At 50.5% G+C, this 19,614-nt stretch overlaps 7 protein-coding genes across 7 annotated transcripts; 1 reads left to right on the top strand and 6 right to left on the bottom strand.

Moving 5' to 3' along the window:
* Positions 1-315: 315 nt before the first annotated feature.
* On the bottom strand, positions 316-1,978 carry T069G_03010 (carboxylesterase family domain-containing protein; the record flags this gene model as incomplete). The annotated part of the gene is made up of 2 exons (XM_056170220.1): positions 316-1,695; positions 1,757-1,978. 2 exons carry the CDS (start codon positions 1,976-1,978, stop codon positions 316-318), a joined length of 1,602 nt encoding a protein of 533 aa, XP_056031112.1.
* A 1,747-nt stretch (positions 1,979-3,725) lies between these two features.
* On the bottom strand, positions 3,726-5,363 carry T069G_03009 (glycosyl hydrolases family 43 domain-containing protein; the record flags this gene model as incomplete). Its single annotated transcript, XM_056170219.1, has 3 exons — positions 3,726-4,012; positions 4,064-5,092; positions 5,168-5,363. 3 exons carry the CDS (start codon positions 5,361-5,363, stop codon positions 3,726-3,728), a joined length of 1,512 nt encoding a protein of 503 aa, XP_056031111.1.
* A 605-nt stretch (positions 5,364-5,968) lies between these two features.
* T069G_03008 (ABC transporter domain-containing protein) lies at positions 5,969-11,068 on the bottom strand (the record flags this gene model as incomplete). The annotated part of the gene is made up of 15 exons (XM_056170218.1): positions 5,969-6,617; positions 6,674-6,754; positions 6,803-7,421; positions 7,490-7,554; positions 7,603-7,653; positions 7,701-7,772; positions 7,837-8,035; positions 8,092-8,322; positions 8,377-8,539; positions 8,601-9,295; positions 9,364-9,597; positions 9,666-9,945; positions 10,024-10,250; positions 10,313-10,847; positions 10,922-11,068. The coding sequence occupies 15 exons, from the start codon at positions 11,066-11,068 to the stop codon at positions 5,969-5,971; spliced, it is 4,248 nt and encodes a 1,415-aa protein (XP_056031110.1).
* A 606-nt stretch (positions 11,069-11,674) lies between these two features.
* On the bottom strand, positions 11,675-12,289 carry T069G_03007 (uncharacterized protein; the record flags this gene model as incomplete). The annotated part of the gene is made up of 1 exon (XM_056170217.1): positions 11,675-12,289. The coding sequence occupies one exon, from the start codon at positions 12,287-12,289 to the stop codon at positions 11,675-11,677; it is 615 nt and encodes a 204-aa protein (XP_056031109.1).
* Positions 12,290-14,367: 2,078 nt separating this feature from the next.
* Positions 14,368-14,778, bottom strand: T069G_03006 (cytochrome oxidase c subunit VIb domain-containing protein; the record flags this gene model as incomplete). The annotated part of the gene is made up of 1 exon (XM_056170216.1): positions 14,368-14,778. The coding sequence occupies one exon, from the start codon at positions 14,776-14,778 to the stop codon at positions 14,368-14,370; it is 411 nt and encodes a 136-aa protein (XP_056031108.1).
* Positions 14,779-15,548: 770 nt separating this feature from the next.
* T069G_03005 (integral membrane protein S linking to the trans golgi network domain-containing protein) lies at positions 15,549-16,281 on the top strand (the record flags this gene model as incomplete). The annotated part of the gene is made up of 2 exons (XM_056170215.1): positions 15,549-15,799; positions 15,912-16,281. The coding sequence occupies 2 exons, from the start codon at positions 15,549-15,551 to the stop codon at positions 16,279-16,281; spliced, it is 621 nt and encodes a 206-aa protein (XP_056031107.1).
* A 629-nt stretch (positions 16,282-16,910) lies between these two features.
* T069G_03004 (uncharacterized protein) lies at positions 16,911-18,494 on the bottom strand (the record flags this gene model as incomplete). Its single annotated transcript, XM_056170214.1, has 1 exon — positions 16,911-18,494. One exon carries the CDS (start codon positions 18,492-18,494, stop codon positions 16,911-16,913), a length of 1,584 nt encoding a protein of 527 aa, XP_056031106.1.
* Positions 18,495-19,614: the final 1,120 nt, after the last annotated feature.

The raw sequence follows: 19,614 nt of genomic DNA, 5'->3' as shown, positions 1-19,614 counted from the left end.
CGGACGATAAGCGAATGTTTTGACTCGGAAATCAGCTTCACTCACCCGAATACGAAGCACAAGAGTCAACCACTGTTGTGATTCAGATGTGAGACCAGCAGGGCAATGAATTTAAGCCTCATTTGCGAAGTAAGTCATTATCATTCATCTTTTTTTAAAAAAAAAAAAAATTTTTACAGATATATACTAGCGATTCATTTGTTTGCACATAGATGTCAAGATGGCCAACAGCCGTAATAGACACAATCCCCCCCCAAACAGCGCATTTCCTCCCAAGTTCGAGCTACCTCTCAACAAGTGCCTCCCTGAATATCCTCACATTGTCAATGCGATACCATTATTCGTCCAGAAATCACACCGCTGTTTCAAGCCTGAGTCAACGGGGATCATCTCCGCCTTGCCTCCAGTCTGGAACGTGAGACGACTTTGAGCCCTGTCAGACCACGCCTTCCATTGGGGGTATTTGCTGGTAAAATAGATGCTTTTGCCATTGGGGTTGTAGTATTTGATAAAGTTGAGCCAGTAGTGCTGCATTGTAGGCGAAGCAGCAGCGTTGATCTGGCCATCCTGATAACTCGCCGGCGCACTGTCAACGTAGTTGGCGCCCCAGAGAGCGTTCAGTTCGACGGTGTGAGGCACACCCAATCCAGAGGCCACTTGATCAGGATCCTCGACATTCCATCGATAAACCCAAGAATCCTTTCCATGTTTGTTCACGACAGAGCTGATATACATGCCCGGACACATGTAACGAGCCTCCTGGTATACATTGCTGGCGTGTCTCCAGTAGCAGCCAACTGCAGGACAGCTTGTATTCGGGTTGGGATACATCTCGTTGATCTGTCCAAGCATCTCCAAAGTGAGTACAGGATACTGATCCAATACATAACTGTTGCTCTGCTGGAGGGTGGCGGTATCTTTGGGGGCAAACTTGGTCCCTCCGTTGGTATCATCGCCATAGATGGTAGGTACCTTGATAAACCTTCCTTGTTGGAACACTCTGTATGTAAAGTCCTGTACGAATTCTTGATCCAGAACAGGGAGCCACATATAGTTGGGTGGGTTAGCCGCTCCAGGAAGAGGAATATTAAAATTTTGTGTCTGAAGCTCCACCGCCGTCTTATTGCGCATGCAAGCGAGGTTGTCTTTGCCGACACAACCTACACGAGTTGCAAACTGAGTGTACATGTATTGAGATTGAGCCACCGTGAGAGTCGTGGCGAACGATGGGGACTCTGCGATTGCAGCATTGAAAAGCCCTCGGTTGATCCCATTATTGGCAGTCAGGTGGTATGTAACACTGGCGGCGCCAGCACTGCTTCCTCCCAGAGTGACGTGTTTCGGGTCGCCACCAAACCGGGAGATGTATTTCTGCACCCATTCCAATACCTTGCGTTGGTCACGAAGGCCGTTGTTGGGGAGAATTTTATTACTGTCTGTCATGAAGCCGTACGGGCCAACACGGTAGTTGAGGCTCACAACTACGATATCGTAGCCGCTGTTGATGATCAGGCCAGAGGCATTGGTGTTGGGATTCGAGTTGAGGTTGAAGCCACCGCCTTGAATATAAAGAAAAACAGGGAGTTTCGAGTGAGCTGTGGCTCGAGTCGGGGCCTGGACGTCTAAGAACAAACAGTCTTCTGACGTAGACTTGGCTGTGGGCGTACCACCAGTCGCAAGACAGTATTTCCCATGCTATGGAGAATGTTATTCACACAATTCACCAACACTGAATGATACTGGAGCAAAAACTGACCTGAGTAGCGTCTTGAATACCTTCCGTACGGAGAGGATCTTGTGGAGGCGCAAACCGCAACTCGCCCAATGGCGGTGCAGCATATCTAATCCCCAGCCATTGGCTCACGCCATTTGGAAGTGCCTGTCCCTTATACACAGAGTATCCAACATCCACAGTTTCCTGGACAGCTCCCGCTATTGATAGCAGGAGAGTGGAGACGAGAAGACTTTGTGCCACCATGTTTATCAGCTGGGTACTGAGGTGATGAGGCTCCAATGTAGAATTCGACTCTCAGACGCGATACTACCCTGCTATATATACTTACACGCGGCCAGCCAGATATTCTATGCAGAACCCCAGATTATACTCTATCCACTATTTGGCCACCAATCGGTCGCTTACGCTCCCAGTTTGCCCCCCTTGCAGCTTCTCTCCAGCTATACACTCCGATCCCAGTATACAGCTAGAAAAAGTTGAACCTCCGAAAGAAGGCCGATATGGAGTTTGTGGGGAAGGCCAAGATCGTTTTTGCGGGGGAGATTGTGATCAAAGCGCGGGGAAGTTATATGACATGGTTTGCGGACGAAGTCGGGCAGGCCGTTGGATGAAAGATAGAAGTCATGAGTACGGAGTAGAGAGGGGAATAGTAGTGACATGCTCGAACATCCGAAGAGGGATACACTAGGGTTCGGAAGGGAGAGACGTCCAATTGTTCAGCCTGACACGACGAAAACGGCTGTGGGCTTCCGCCATCTCCAAGACATAGACCCGCTACTGCAGCCACCCTTCTCATCTCCTGTGGAGACGAATTTAGGATTATACAACTTAGAATCTTACTAGAATTAACGGGCATTCCCCCATTAGGCAGCTCATCCAGATGCCGCTCCGTCATATGCCGTGGGTCGGTTGGAGTCACAAAGCAAGTTCGGGATGCTGGTGATTTAAAGTCTAGTTCACTGATTTAGCCAGTATGCTTAAAGCATAGAGTTGAAGTTATTTGTCTTCTCTTGTTTAAACATTGGATAGATGAGAAATTAAGTCATACTAGCGGTAAGCGGAGTACAAACGGAGGTGCTCATGCCCCGAATACCGGTTTGTATACTGAGACAGTTTGTTATGAACCAGGCTGAGACATGCATGGTATTACGGAGCACTGATCTTAATTTAGAAAGCAAAAGCGACCGTTCAGTGGTCTAATCCTGTAGTACATATGTATGATGCCATATTAATGCTGATCCCCCGGCTCTGATACCATTTGCACCCTCACCGCTAACAATATGGAAGTCGTAGACAGGCTTCGATATTTCAAGACATATCATTGAATCATACACATATCTTGGGCCATTGGATACTATTGGTGCTGTAGTACCTAGGTCAAGCTTGTTCGCTCGCCATCTTGAGGTAATTAAACGTAAAGGATAAAACAGGATTTCTCTAGGAGAATGAGGAGGTAAGGCATCTTGAAGCCTAGATTTCTGCCAAGACGTTGGATGTTAGACCAATTCCAAGTTTCTCCAACAGTATAATTGCCGAATAAACCGAATCGTCCGAATCAACCGAGTTTGCCAGCCAATGGAAAAAACACCACCCTCGGAACGCCAGATGCGGAGAAAAATAAATGTTGCCTAGTGCTACCTCGTGGGTTGCAGTTCCAACGTTGCGTAGCGTGATGAGTGCCAAGCCGCTGCCCGTTGTTCGGTTCAGGCCCGCCTTCTCGTGCTACTCCTCCCTGGAATCCTAGACACCACGTGAGATTCTGGCTGTGCTGCGACGTTAGCATGGGGATCAGCACAAGAAGAATACCAATGATGGGCCAAGTAATGTAGATAAATCCAGTAGACGTAGATAGATATAACAGAGACCCAGGAGGTGTAGACAGATTTAATAGCGATATCGTCAGGGGGGATTATATTGGTGTATTTATGCTGGGCATATCACGACTATAGACTAATATATAGCTATCCGGTTCTTTTTCGAACCCTAAGGCCTAGACTGCGTATCGATCAGTCGCATCATGCGCAGGACGATACACGAAATAGTCAAATGTGGCCTTCTTCTCCGTCCCATTCAAATCCGAGCAAGCAACGCCGACAAAAGACCCGGTGAAGCTCCCATGGGCCTGGTGTCCACCACACTCATCCGACACAATCGAGGCGTCCAGCACAGGTCCAATCTTCTGTAACTCTCCTTGTTGTTGGCCGTCGCCGGCAACAAGAGCGTAATAGAATTGCAGCTCACTCCCGCGAATTGTGGCCACCAGCTTGACTTTTCCCTCTGCGGGAAGACTTGCGAAATAGGCATTCTCCCCAACATCAGTCAGCTTGCCATCGGGCCAGGATGCCTCTGATCTCATAATCTGGATTTCACGCTGGCCGTCTGAATGTGCTGACACTGCGAGATAGAAGAAATTGTACCGGCAGTAGTACAGCGTCAAACCAGCAAACTGGCGCTCGTCTTCGGGCGAAAAGTCGACAACCGTTTCAGCGTCGAAAGAAAAGTGCGTCTGCCTCCGAGCCACTAGAGACTGCTCGTACCAGGAGCCAATGGACTCCCTTCCCGTAAGCACAAGCTTGCCATTCTCGAATGCGAACAGCCTCTCCGGCTCTGGCGTCCGCAGCCATTGGAAGTCTTTATGAAGCCCGTCCTGGAAATCATATCGTATCTCCTTCCAGTAGGCTTCCTCATCTCGTGTTCCTGGTACTTCAACATCCAACGACGGAACCGGGCCATTTTTGACGTACAGCCAGTCGTCTTCACCCCAGTATGCTTCCTGCAAAGCCGTCTCTCGTCCCAATACGCACCTCCGCTTCTGTCCAATTGGTCGACCGGAAAGATGCACCAGATAAGTCTTTCCATCGGGAGTGTCTACGAAATCGGCGTGCCCAGCTCTCTGAAGTGCCGCAAACGGGTGGTCCCTGGAGGATACGATATACTTTTGCGGATGAAGCTCATAGGGGCCCCAGATACTTCTCGATCGTGCAAGCGTCGCGGCATGGGTATATCCCGTGCCACCTTCAGCCGTCAAGAGATAGTACCATCCGTTTCTCTTATACAGATGGGGGCCCTCTACTAAGTCGAGTTCTGTGCCGTAGAAGATAATCTTCCTAGGGCCGACTAGCTTGCGTTGGACCGGATCGAATTCTTGCAGTGCAATTCCCGAAAACGTTCTCGGCCTCCCTCGGTGATCCTGGGTCATGTTGACGAACCACTTGCGGCCATCATCGTCGTGGTATAGAGAAGGGTCGAAACCGGACGAGTTGGCGTAGATGGGATCAGACCAGGGGCCTTCAATCGCGGGCGCCGTCACAATGTAGTTGTGCGTGTCCTTGAACGAACCATCCTTGCGCTTCACATCTGTATACACGAGCCAAAACTTCTCTCCATCGTGTGTCAAGCACGGCGCCCACACTCCGCAGCTATCAGGCTCGCCGCGCAAGTCGATCTGACTCCGCCGGCTCAGCGGCCGCACAACAAGGTCCCAGTTTGCCAGGTCCTTGGAATGGTGTATCTGAACCCCTGGATACCACTCAAATGTCGATGTGGCGATGTAATAGTCCGTGCCGACCCTTACAATGGAAGGGTCAGCATTGAACCCTGGTAAGATGGGATTGCGAACCAATGGCATGGCGAATATGTATGTTGTCAGCTGTCGATTGTTTTATCTTTCCATCATCTGGATCGTATTTTATCAGATTCCTTTTCTACTTTTCAATCACAACGAATCCATCTTGTATTTCTTCTTTCCTCTCCATGCCCAGGCGAAATCGGCGCCATGAGGAGAAGCTCTCCAACTTAGCCGTGTGGAGAAGTCCCTAATCAGCCTGAAAGGCGAACCTCCGCATGAACGCGGCGCCTCCCCGTAGCTTAGTCTTCATAGTCGTAAGAAGAACAGCACCAAGCCTCGAATACTCTTTAATACGAGCTGATGCTAATATGAAATTGATTCCCAAGACTCTTGGCCAATAGAGATACCCCACCTGTGAACGCTTTGTATTTATCCGTGAGCTGACATGGAGCGCATGATAGTTGAACCACGGTGCGAGCTAAACTAGGAACTACGGTAATATCGGTCATCATATAAGCTTAATTCGAAGTCATCCGCATCCGTTTCCAGGTATCCGACTATTAGGTATTGTAATTTCTAGCCCACTCGAAACTCCAATAACATTACTATGAGACCTCACATCTTATTAGTTGTAAATACACCACCAAGAGATTTAGAAACGCGCCCTACTCCGAGTCCGCAAACGTGATGGCGTCCTCATACCGACCAACCTTAACGACTCTCCCATCCGCGACCCAAGCAACCATATCCTTCTCTGGTCTCATTCTTCCCACGAGTCCGCTCAGTCGATGAGCTACAATGACTGCCGTATATCCTTCCTGGATAAATTCACTCTCCAAAACATCATAAATAGCTGCCTCTGTAGCTGAGTCGAGCGACGAAGTAGCCTCGTCCAAGAGGAGAATCGGCTTAGGCGTATCAGCACCAGGATAATCCGACTTAGCTAAAGCGTGCTTACGGACTATGGCACGAGCCATAGCAAGCAGCTGTTGCTGTCCCACTGATAACACGGGCAGTGTGGAAAATTCACTGTTCAGTACTTCTGCTGGTGTGTCACTCCTGCTCGAAAGCGCCGACCAGATGCCGACCTTTTGGAGGGCCATCCGAAGTATTTCATCAGAAACGATGGAATGGGGGTCCAGGTTGAATCGCAAGGTAGCTTGAGGTATCAAGAATGGCTCTTGAGTGATGGTTATGAAGCATTTCTGCCGCACAATTGACCTAGGGGTGCGAAGCAGGTCTTGTCCGTCCACATTGACTACTCCAGTACCATCAATCAAGCGCAGCAGAACAGCGAGGACTGTACTCTTTCCACTAATGCTGACTGTCAGCCGTAAAGGGACGAGAAATGGGTATTGTGAGGTCCTTACCTGCCAGTTCGGCCGCAAATAACGAGCTTTTGGCCAGCCTGAATATCGAGGTTGACGTTGTGCAAGATTTGATGATCAGAGCTGCCCTTATTAGTCGTTGTGCATGCATTTACAAGCGGACAAACTCACCTATATGCAGCATCGAGATCTGCAATGTGAGCTTCTCCCTTAGTCGGCCACCCAGCATACGTCACAAGATCCTCTCCGGGTAAATCCTCCCGAGGAGTAAACAGCTCCACGTTTCTAAGTCGTGCGATTGCACCGAGTGCCACCTCAAGAGATGTCCAAGACTCCACCAGCCGCACCAAGGTCGTGCTGGCGACCAGAATTAAATTGAGCGCTGCGCCGATATCTCCCCCCGTCGTAGTCCCCCTCCATTTCACAGCAAGAGCAATCAATGCAATCGCAATGCCGTTCACCATCAAGTTAAGAACCAGACTCAGCCACCGCTGAACGCACATGAGAGCATAACGCGGTCGAAGGGACCAGTTCAGCGCATCAAGACTCTTCTGTTCAGCTGCAAAAGACCAGCCAAAAGACCGTATCGTGACGACACCTTCTGCTGTTTCTAAAAACCACTGGTAGAGGGATGACTGATACTCAAGCTCGAGGACTCGCAGTTGGCGAGAGGTCCTAAGGTAGAGTCTCTGTATGAGATAGATGGCAACGACGCAAATAGGAAGGCTGAGAGCGAGCCATCTCTGAATATTGATGATTAGCACAAGCTGGCCTGATATCTTAAAGATTTCTGTAGTAAGAATAATAAGTATTAGTAACGATATGGCGATTCCCAGCAAGGAGTATTGGCTCTCTTACGAGTACAGATAGTTATCAAGGCAAATGGCAGTTGTCTATCCACATAGGATATATCTTGACTGAACCTATAGTCGGTGGTCAGTCTCGTTCAGTAGACAATTCGCTCTTCATACCTGTTAAGAATAACACCAATGTCTGTAGTGGAAAAGACCAAAAGCGGTGCACTAGGAGAATTAGCATCTTTTACTACAACTCTCCTCATTCACCTTACCCAAATATCGTCCGAAGAAGAGATTGGTGCAGCACCGCACCAGACCTCGGGGCTAGCATGATGTTTGTACTCCTATAATGATTGTCAGACTCCTGGTGACCATAGATTTAACCTTGAAATATTCCTTAAGACTCACCATGTGCTGCCATTTGTTGCGACCCAAGCAAGAAGGGCGAGCGACAGATAGCCAATCATGTAATAAGTCGACTTGTCTGGGGAACCTTCTGTCCACCACTTTAGTAGATACTGCGGAAAGAACATTCCAAAGGAATATCCTGCCGAACATCCAAGCAACATAACCACATTCATTACACCAGCAGCTTTGAAATAGTATGCTAGTCAATCCCATCAGCTTAGTAGTTTCTCTAACACTTTATGTGACCAAACTTACAATAAAGCGAGAAGTCGCCCGTTTTCCGATATAGATCCTCCTCGGCGTCCGCGTTAGACGGCGACGTCCTCTTAGTGGCCTTGAGAGCAGCCTCGGGTTTCTTCGCTGTTTCTGTAAATGTGAACTTGGATAGTTCGGATAAGGAAGACCTCAACGCATCCCATGATCCTCGCGATGCTATGCGACCTTTTTCGAGAACCAGTATCTCGTCTGCAACGTGGAAATGCTGGGCTGCCCAACGGTTAGCTTTATATGAACACCTGAAGAGATATACTAGGGACTTACCGGAGTTTGTAACCAAAAACACCGCCGTGTTGTTCTCCTTGAACCATCCATTTGTTCCAAGCAAATTATCCACAACCGTGTTCTCTGTGTTGCCATCTAAGGCGCTAAAAGGATCGTCTAATACCACAATGTCGTGAAGAGAGTATACTAAACGCGCAAGGGCCTATATATATTTTATATGATGTTAGCTTCATCCTGCAGAAGATACGGGACTCTCATCTTACCAGTCTCTGTCTTTGTCCGCCTGAAAGATTGATCCCCCGGCTGCCAACAATGGTTTCATCGCCTTCAGGGAAAGTGCCCAAATCATGATCGAGGCAACAAGCACGAATGGCAGCATTATATCTCTCCGTATCAATGGCTGTGGAAAATCCGCATACAATCTGCTTGACTTTGCCGGTTGGTAGCCAGGCCTGTTGGTCGCAGAATCCTATAGATGCTGAAGAGACTGCAATAGTGCCTTCAGCTGGCGCAAGTTCACCTAATATCACTCTAGCAAGTATTGATTTACCGCTTCCAACAGGTCCAGAGCATGTAGTTATAGATCCTCGGTGAAGCACCAAATTGATATCGTCCAGAAGTGTCTCTTTTGTCGATGCTGATTCCACTGTTACTCCATTAAGAGCTACGGCGGCTTCTATGGTATCTGCTCCCAATGCGTCCGCAGGCCGTGGCACAACACGGCGCTTGTCTGTACGAGGCGACTCAAGTAGATACGCTTGGATCCTTTCAAAATTGGCCGAGGTTGCAACAGCGTTGGGCACAATCGTCATGATCATGTTTGCAGGTTCAGTCACGAGCGCCAAGATGGCAACAGTCGTGAATGCAGTGCTGACACTCAATTGTGAGCCTTGAAGGCGAGCCACAATGGCATATACAACAATGGTGGCTGCCGGCGCAAAGATTCCAAGAGCGTTTGCTATACCAGCATCTTAGCATCTGCAAAAACACGCAAAGAAGTCGAAATAGGTAAGAACCGAAACTTACCACTCGCGTTATAAATAGCATTCATCCAGCGAACTCTCTTTGAGCTGTTAATCTCGTCTTGTCGCAGCTTTTCAACATAGTCCATCATCGCTCCTGATATTCCAAGAGCCTTGACGCTTTTCATCGACCCGAGGATCGAACTGAGGGCCGATATCCGTCGCTGGGTGGCCATATTCCAGCCCTTTTGCCTGGAACGAATGTTTTTCGCCACATAACGGCTTATCTGAGAGCAAACTACACGCCAAATATTGCTATTAGATTACCACTACACCAAGAGTCGGACCTCACGCAGATTAACTTACAAATAATGATGACGAAAGGGAGCGGAGCAAGCCATTTGACTTCTCGAACCAGAAGGATTATGCCAAGCACAAGCTCAAAGAGCTTAGCCCAGGCTTCGTGAAACATCTTGCCTGCTTCGGCTGCGCCATTTACGTCGGTGCTCATGATGGTTAATACTTTCCCCGTATCGGAAACGTGCGAGCCGATGGCCAACGTTTTGTTGTAGATTAGCGTCGTGAGACACCCGCGAATCATTAATTCGAGCTTGTTGAGACGATGGAAATATATCGATGATGAAAACTAAGGTGAATCGGTTAAAATTGATTTGAATAACAGCAATGAGACCTTTCACCCATGGTTGGGTGGCTTGATGCTTACCGTCTGGCCCAAGTAGACAACAATGGCCACCACTATCAACCAATATCCCTCATTGATATCGTCTTCTTTTGTATATCCTTGAACAAACCGAACGGCTTTTTCAATGAGTATAGGCTGACAGCATCTGAAAGCGACGAGGCCTAGGCGCGGGAAAGTGGCGGAAAGAAAGGGCCCTGAAAGGCTCCGCAGCAAGACTTTCGGCAACGTCAAGATGGTTTCAGGTTTTGCTGTTGCAACAGGTCAAAATCGAACAAAGGTCTATAAATACGTCATAAAACTTGTAACTCACATCTGCTATCCCATGACGGCAAGATATCCCGGCGCAGGCGCTCAGCTTCCAGTCTACTGCCCAGAGGCGGTAGCTGACTACCGCGCAAGATGCTCCTGTTTCCTCGACTCAACAGTCCATTCATCCACCAGAAAAGCAGAGAGCTAATCAATCCAGCAGTTTCTTCTGGGGAACTATTGCTATACTTTGGGTTCAAAATGGACTGTTTTTCTTGAGACTCGAGAGTCAATATGGCGAGCCGAGACGCAAACCCTGCCACCAAGGCCGCATTGGTTCTACCGCCATCTCGAATCTCAGAGAAGCCGGGGTACGTCAACGCAAAGGCATCCCAAGCACAGGTGAGCAGTAGATAGAGCACTGTGAGAGTAGAAGGGCGAATGGAACGCTTGTGCTCTGCCACGGATAGCCAGACCAAAACAACAGACGCAATCAAGGATGCACTTCGCGACACAATTTCCAGCCACTCTTTATGTCTCTCTGACAGATTCAGTGCCAAATCAACAAGCAATATTGCGGGTAGAGTCAAAGCTACGAGCTGTGGTATCACAACATTCAGTCAGTCGTGGCATCAATGTCAGCGACAAATGCGCAGCAACGGGTGATACCTACGGGTTTAATGACGGCGAGCCAATTCGCCTTTACTTTGACCGGCTCATGACGCAGAGCCCACAGCCGATACGTGCCAAGAGCGATGAATGCAAGCGAAGTTACCAAAGTAAATGAGAGGAAGAAGGATATGTCAACATGAAATGCCATTGTGCCCTCAGCACCTACTGTCTTTGGACATCTCACTAAAATACGCGCGCAGTTGTAAAAGGTCGGTGAGTTGAACAATTGAAATCAGAGAAACGGCATTGATGTCTCAAAGATGCTGGCGCGACTGTTTATGTATTTTTTTGACCAAAAACTCAACGCGACTCTTATCCGGTATCAGTATTGCGTGCTCTTGATGCTGTTGGCCGACCGAGCAAAAGGATCAGATCCGCTTACCGATACGGCCAGAGTCAAAGGATTTAACTCCACGTCAAATACGAGGCAGCATTCAGGTCTACCGAATGCTCGTTTATGCACAACCTAGGCCCTATCGGCGCTGTCACTCTGCTGTTGGGCCTATAAACAGGTCAGATTCATCCGCCGCCAACAGCTTTCGGCAATCTGCTCCGTGCCAGCCTCCCCAATCTAGCAATTCACATAGACACAAATATCAACTACCAGGAACATGGGTATAACGCTCTTTTCCTATTTTTTTTCCTATTGACGAGGGTATCGCTAAATATATTCTTCGAACAAACGCACTAATCACAACAACGGCAGTAACTGCTACACTAATGGTATTGAAGGCAAACTCAGGGCCTTTGCAGCTCAGTTCAGGTTAAATGCCGCCTTCGCTCTGGTAAAGTACGCCAGGCGATCATCCGTGACAGTCACACCAACACACGCCATGTACTTTTCGAATCCAGTATCGACATTATCCCACAAGGCCTGCTTGACAGACGGGTCGCACTGGGTAGAGTAGAACCAAGGGCCGCTGCCAAAGTTGAACTCGTCGGGCTGAACGAGAGACAGGATGTGGTTCAGATCATCGTCACTCAAGCCATCTGTGGTGGTAAACTGCGAAACCTGGCTCTTAAGGCTGTCGATGCTCTGGGCATACTTCAGATTGAAGTTAGCCATCTGCATGTTGGCAGTGCCCTGACCAGGGCGGCCGGGAGAGACGTTGTGCTTGAACTTAAAGTCAACGGACTCAAAGGCCATCAGGGCGATGATGGCAGCCATCTCAGGTGTGGTGTAGACCCCGTAGTTGTACATGGCCTGGGCAATGAAGGGAGCAGCCTGCTCAGCAGTGCGGCATTCGGTGGTATCAGCGCAGTTCTCGGCGTTGGGAGCAATCTGCTTGACGATGGCAGCAGCGGGCAGCTGGGCCGCGGCGAGGGTGGCGAGGCCCAAAACGAGCGAGGAGACGGTGGAGAAGTGCATGGTGATGATGAGTTTTATTGGTATCACAACTTCGAGATGCGAGAGTAGGAGTAGAGTAGAGTATCGAGATTGCCGTGAGCGTTGATGTGTGCGTAGATGTGTTTATGTAGCCAACAAGGGACACCAGGTCTTTGTATTGTGGCAAGCAAGGACTGTTCAAAAGCTGAGAAAAAAGTGAACGCAATGCGTAACAGATAGTTGAACGCTAGAAAAAGGAGTGATGCAGTGCCAGCCAGCGACTTGAGAAAGGAATGAATAGGTAGACAGAACCCGTGGTCGTAAAAACGAGAGTCCACGATGCCGGAGGGCCAAAGCAAGACCCTTTTGTACGGCTCCCTCAACGAGGGATCGTGAATCATGCTCTCCAGGGGTTGCGCACGGGCTAGCAATCGCCTCCAAAGGACGTCGGGCTTGATTGGGCGAGGCTCAAATGCGCCCATTGCTTGTGACCCCCCTGGCCAACCAAGAGGCACCACTCACGATCGGCCGCCAAACTGGCTTACTTCCACTTCAGGCGCGGCTCGAGATTGGCTCCCTTTTCGATGGATAAAAGGGACGCAGGGATGCGCCGGCGACGATCCAATCGCAGCGCCAGGAGGCCAAAGCACTAGAGGGGGGACGTTTCATGAAACAGGCAGAGCTGAGCCGTGAAACGCCAGGAGGGCGCTAAAGGCGAAAAAGGTACGAGAATATGCAGAGAATACGACTTTGGGAAGCAGGGGGGCTGAGATTGTGATGGGCTTGTTCAATATCAATGTTTCTTGGCCGTGGTGAGGGCATCATGCGTGTTAATTTAGCTTCATGTGTGGCATTTACTTGCCCGAATATTTGGTGTAGTGCGAGACATAGACAGCTCGCCTTATGTGAATTAACATCCGAGGCTCTGAAGCATCAGGCTTTGAAGAGATGTTACAGCAGACGTCAGATGCCTGCGAGAATAAGCACGTTGTCTTGGCTTTCCCACATGATGTTGCTAAAAACACCATGACACTTGTGTCCGTGCATCTTGGTATGAGGCATGTAACAGCCCCCCGCATTCGCAAACGGCCTCAATGACGCGGAGGCCTTGACGTGGATATATATAGAAAGCCCGTATGAGGTAGCATTTGAAAATAATCAAAATAATCAACATACCCCGCCATGTATCACAAGAATACGCAGCCGCGAAAAATGCGAAATAGATCCAGGGTAGCATGCAAGGCCGCGATGGTGACCAAACGCCCGCATTAGCACAAAGCAGGCCGCAGAGGCTACCGAGGCCAAGGAATCGGCTGAACTAAATCGGGCAGTAATCAAGTACTACTTGCCCGCATCATAGACGATAGATCTAAGGGTTGTGCATTCCATTAGTAAGGTAGTTAACGGCATTCAACACGGATGTCATATTGATACAACTACACGCTCGTGAATCTCCCAGGCCAATACAACCCATCTTGAGTCGCTCGTTTAGTCACTCATGCTACCGTCTTAGGTAATCTCAGGGCCTCGATTCTGGCATCACGAGTCAAATGGGCGAATGGTTTAGTGGTATAATTTTCCCTTAGCATAGTGCAACCTCCGGGTTGCAACACCGCCTGGGAAAGGTCCAGGGTTCGATTCCCTGTTCGTCCATACGTGATGCGGGCCACTGGCTCGCAACCTCTTTTTGTTTCTTTGTCCTTTTTGCTTCCAGTCCTTTCTATTCACGTCTCCTGCCTGTAGCTGCCACTTTCTCATTATTTATTCAATTCATTCACTCATCTACCTATTTGTCTCATTTTCCCCTCTTTATTTGTGATAAGATACCACCTTTTTTACCTCTCAATTCACTGTCTCATGCACACCGAATGAACCAAGAGACCCTAGAATTCCAAAAGAACTACCGTTTTGTGTTTTGAGCTGAATTTGTGCCATCTAAATATCTCCAAAAGAGAAGAGTGAGTCCATCATTGTATGCTGCCTTACTTAGTTTCCAATATCCATCATAAATATACAACTGTTGTACACGTCGGCATCTATATCAAACACAGAGTATGCCACCAGCCTCCTCCATCACTAAAAAAGTGAGACTGCACAAAGTGCCATCATACCTCATCCATTCACCTCCCTCTCTTCCGATCCAACATCTCCTGGATATCGCCCTTCCCCTTCCCTTTCTCTCCAGCACCCCCCTCCGGCGCAAAGCTAGTCGAAACGTCCATCTCGACAGCGCCCTGCTTGCGCAGCTCCTCCAGCCTCTTCTTCTTCTGCAGATCCGCTACGCGCCACTGCTTAAAGTACTTGACCCAGGCGGCCGCGCAGTCGCGCTCGAAATCGGCGGACTGCTTGGGACACGCCTTGGCGGCGGCGGAAGCGTCCTTGTTGGCGTCAATGATGTTGTTGGCGTCCAGGCAGGCAAAGTAGGCGTCTCGTGAGGCCCAGCAGACGGTGCGCTCCTCGCGGTTGGGAATGGCCGTGCCGCTGCGGATGGCGTCGGCCCGGGTGTCTGCGGAAAACGGCCACCAGCCCATCTTTGCTCGGGAAGATGTGTATGAATGAGATTGATAGGTATATCTGCTGAAGAGAGTCTAGCAGGCGAGGTGCTTGTGTCGAGACCAGGCTTTGCAGGTTGCTGCTCTGGTGGGAGGGGTACCTGTATTGTGCTATTGCTGAGCTCGATATTTCATGTACTCATCCCAGCAATGGAAGCAGAAACAATTCGCAAGTCGTGTCTAATTGAGACGAAATGATCTCAGCCCGGCAATCCCAAATTGGTTGTAGAGACTGAAAGATGTGCGAGCTGCTATGAAGTTCGTTGGTAATACATGCACTATTTCGCATCCATTCAAGTATGACGATCAAAAGACCGGCAGAATCCCGCGGGCGGTCAGGCGAAAACAGCTCTGATGCAGCCTAGCGCAATTCCGGCCTGCAGGCAAGCTGTCACCTGTCCGGCGTATCATGCACAAGCATTCATCATTGCTACAACTCCCGTCCCTTCTCATCTGCCTTGTGCCATCACCAGCGTCTGCATTGGCATCTGTTTCGCGCCAGAAACAGCAGATGCTTGCGACACCTTTGTTCGCTTTTATTAGCACTCAAAACTCCATTCGCTATCCATCTCGCCTCAACATGGACTAAAAGACAGCGAATCCCGAACCGATGCACGACGAAACAACAAGTCGCCTCATCCATCCGACTCGCATCTCCACGCACCCCATAGAATAAACCCTTACTCAACACTCAAAACACTCCAAGCAACCGAATCAACTCACTCTATTCCGTTCTCCCATAAATCGCAATGGCTCGCCGTCGCAGACCCCCTCGCGCCGGCGCCCTCACGGAACTCCCGCCCCTCAAAATCGCCTCCCAGATAGCCATCCTCCAGGCCCTCTACTACTGCGCCGCCCTCGTCCTCATGCTCTTCACCACTCTGGTCGCGGGCATGCCGTTTAGCTTCGACCTGATTCTCGGCTGGGACCGCGTGCGCGGCGACACAACCCAAGGATGGCTCATGGCCTTTGTCTGGCTCCTCAACGGAGGATTCTGCATGTACGCTTCCTCCTTCTCTCCCCAAACACGCTTCAGCATGCCCCCCTTTCTCTCTTCTTTTATCGCTTCTTTCACAGACAAGAAAAATACTAATCTACTTCTTCACCATCAGGTCCGTCGCCATGGTCATCCTCGTCGCGCGCAGCAAACTCGTCCCCGACTTCGCCCTCACCATCCACTTCCTCCACCTCCTCTTCACATGCCTCTACACGCGCTCCCTCCCCCGCAACTCTATGTGGTGGTTCACCATGCTCGCCTCCTCCGCCACCGCCGTCGGCCTGGGCATGTGGGGATGCCGCTACCGCGAGCTCCAGCCCGTCTTCTTCCTCGGCGGCAGGATCCTCGGGTCTGGCACGTCCGGCCCTTCAAACAGGGGCCCCGGCGCAAGAGAGGACGCATTGCACCCGGACGTCGAAGATGGAATGGGCGGATCAAGTACGGCCGGAGAGTACGAAATGAACCAGATAAAGACTTCAGCATAGACCAAAAAAACCCCCCCAGCGAGAGGAATATTTATTTTTATATATAGACAGGAATTATTAGCCAAAGACGGGAGATTTACTTGGGATGGATGTATAATGCTTGTTTGAAGGAGTGGTAGCGTGCATTATCCGGCGTTAAATTGGGACGTAAAGGGGCGCCATCTAGACAGCCGACATTCTTAGGGTAAAGGGAATACAGAATACTAATAGCACGGCATCTTTTATCGATGAAGACAAAACAATTCACTTCACGGCGAATCGCAATCCAAATATGGAGAGATTTCACAATGTACCTATTCAACTACAGTAGAAAAAGATAAAGCCACATCGATGCTACAACTTGGGCGCACCACAGTCCAGACGCTATTCTGTATAAACAAAAAAAGAAAAAAGAGAAGTTTTAAAAAACCACAAAAACTTCATATCGGCATTCCCAAGCTGCGCAAACAAGAAAAGAATAATCAACGCCTCCCATATATACTATACAGCGGACTCCATAGAATGTCATATCCCTTTCCGTCTCACTCTTCTAATGTTACGCCCCTCTGGTATCACATTTACATCCCCTCTCCTTCAAAACCCACTGTGTATTCCACAAATGAGGCATGAAGAAAGTTGTTTTTTCAGTGTCAACTCATTCTCCCTCGCAAGGCATCGACTTCCCTCTGCAGCGATTCGAGGTCGGCGAGAATGTCCACGCTTTGGCCAGGGTACTGTGCATTGAGATCGCCAAACTCGTCTGCAGATGTCCTTGGTTTCCTGGCCGAGTCTAGGCTCGCACGTCCGGATGGTCCGTCCGTACTGCTCTGGCTGCTGCCCCGTATCCTTGACGGCGGGGGAGGAGGCGCCACCCCGTCTCGCGGCTTGATCTCAGCCAAACCTCGTCGATGAGAGGATTCTAGGCCGTATAAGCTCTGAGGTCGGCGGGTGGAAGGATTGCGCGTGGGAGGCGGAGGAGGGGCCATGGGTCTGGCCGAGTCCATCGAAGTCCTCGGGGTGTCGAGCTCGGGAGGGTGGATGAAGGTGGAAGATTGCGGAGTGCCCGGTTGCCTCGAGCCCGAGGTAGTCCTCCGAGGCGGTGGGGGCGCCGGCGCATGAGCACTGTGGCGAACGCTGCTCGTTCTTGATGGCATCGATTCCATGGATGTCCGTGGAGGTGGTTCATTCTCTTTCAAATCCGGAGCACCCGTTTTCACCTCAATCCGAGGCTGCCTTCTCGGTGGCGGAGTTGGTAGAGGCTTCTTGGCATTGTTGGGGGGTGATACGGAAGTATCTATTTGATCTGGGCTGGCCGTGAGTGCGGGAGGATGAGTATCAGTCTCAACAGGCACCTCCTCTTCTGTCTCTTCCGAGGAATAACTGCTAGACGAGCTCTCTCGAGACAGGACAGGTCGGGGTGGTGACTCGGTTTTAGATACGACTGGTTCGGCCGGTTTTTCTTTGGGGCTGGTCACAGCGCTCTCGGTACCAGTGACGCTCTGCCCGGGTTTAATCACCTTGCCGTGGCGTGAGCTAGGAGGAGGCGGAGGAGCCTTTTTCTCCTTGTTTGTAGAGGTGGCAGTTGAAATCTCTGGTGTAGGCTTGGGTTGGTCCGCCTGGTTATGATCGAAAGAGTCCGTTGGGAGCGGAGAGCTGGGCGGGCTCGTTGCCCCCGTCATTAGCAGCCGTTTGAATGAATCCACGTTTAGTGACCGCCTCGCGGACTGTGCCGCCTTCAACACCTCGCCCTCCTCTCTTGCGGCCTCCTTTAGCTCCTGATGATTCCCAGTGTCCTGGGTTTTCTTCTTGCTGAATGGATTGGCCACCGTCGAAACCGGTCTCTGCATCTCTGCCGCCGTCAACGGCTGCCGCCCTTGCGGAAGTGCCGGCTGAGGAGGTGGGGTAGCGGTTGCATTGTCCCAATCGTTATCGACATTGTTGAAGGGATCTTGTTCTTGTGCATATGTATGGGCGGCAGAGCCAAAGTAGCTTGCCGTCCACTCTGGTGAGTCGGGCGACCGGGGAGGCGGTGACAGAACGCGGACCTTCTTGATGACCTTGGCCTTGTTTGCGTCAACAGCCGGAGATTGTGCGGCCGGAGGCACGTTTTCATCGCGGAAGCTCGTTTTCGGAGGCGGGAACAGCTGGGCGGCATCTATAGAGTCGATTGGAGGAAAGCGGTTCTCTGTGTGCTGTGTCGCACTCTTGCGGAAGGGGTTCGATGACGACGCCATCGTTGACAGGCAACGGGTCTACTAAGGTAGTGGGTAGGTTCCGTATAATATGGTTTTTGTATGGCTGGGGGGAGCTCTCTTGTATCCTCTATTCCCTTCGGTCACGACAGGAAGAGAGACAGCCGGTCCGCCATCTTCCAGCGTCAAAGAAACAATCTTCGATGTTGACAGAAAATATGAAACCGTGTCTGGCTTAACAATCGTGTGTGGCCCAGGGAGCAAAATATGGAAGTGAGTCGTTTCGGAAGAATCGGTTAGGCTGTCCCTTGCGAAGGGGTGAGCTACAGGAAGGTACGTCCAAGTGGTGGTACAGCTACATGTGCCTCAATGAGGGGTGCCCCATGCCGAGTTAAGGAGATACCTGGCGACTCAGCCACGCAGTAGCACGTCCGCAAGTATCGTTTCATCACAGCCCTGCACATGGCACAGGTGCTAATGGTGCTCGCACGGGCCAGCCAGCTGTTCTCGGCAGGTACCGCGTGTTCCTGATACGGCCGGCCATGGCGGGATGCGCTGACGAGATTCGCTGACGGTTGAGGCAACGTCTGGTGACCCCCGAGCCAAGTACTACTACGGGGATTGCGGAGGACAGGCGTCATACCCAAGTCGGTATTGAAGGGCATTGGAGACCCCGAGAAATGGTACTTACTAAGGAAAAAAAGGTACCTAGGGAAAGGCAAAGGCTGCAAGGGGCAAATTATCGACGGACGGGAGTTGACGGTGATGCTCTGAGGCAGCAGCATAACTGCTTCACACGGGGCCTTGGCTCGGGTCACTCCGTGCTGCGTCTACGTGGCAGCGAGCCGCAGGCACACGGCATGCTCAGTGCTACGAGCCTTGCGCATTGGCCCGGTAGCACATGGCATCCAATCTATAATTAATACACGTACCTGCTGTACTGTCTGGCGCTTCGTAACAGAGGGCATTTTGTAAATACGGTGGACGGGTAGTGAGCCCGAAGCTGCCAGGTCCCTATGCCCAGCCGGTGACGGCTCTTGTACAGACCCAATGCCAATGCTGTGTTTCCAGCAGCAGACGCAAGTACAAGTACTTGCCGTCCCATCTTTCTCTGCCCCAGAACCCTTGAGCCAAACGAACATGGAACCTTGAAGGGTCTGCG

Source organism: Trichoderma breve, chromosome 2, assembly GCF_028502605.1.
Source record: "Trichoderma breve strain T069 chromosome 2, whole genome shotgun sequence".
Lineage (NCBI taxonomy): Eukaryota > Fungi > Ascomycota > Sordariomycetes > Hypocreales > Hypocreaceae > Trichoderma > Trichoderma breve.
The sequence above is the reverse complement of the archived record's forward strand: the minus strand, read 5'-3'. Positions and strand labels throughout refer to the sequence as shown.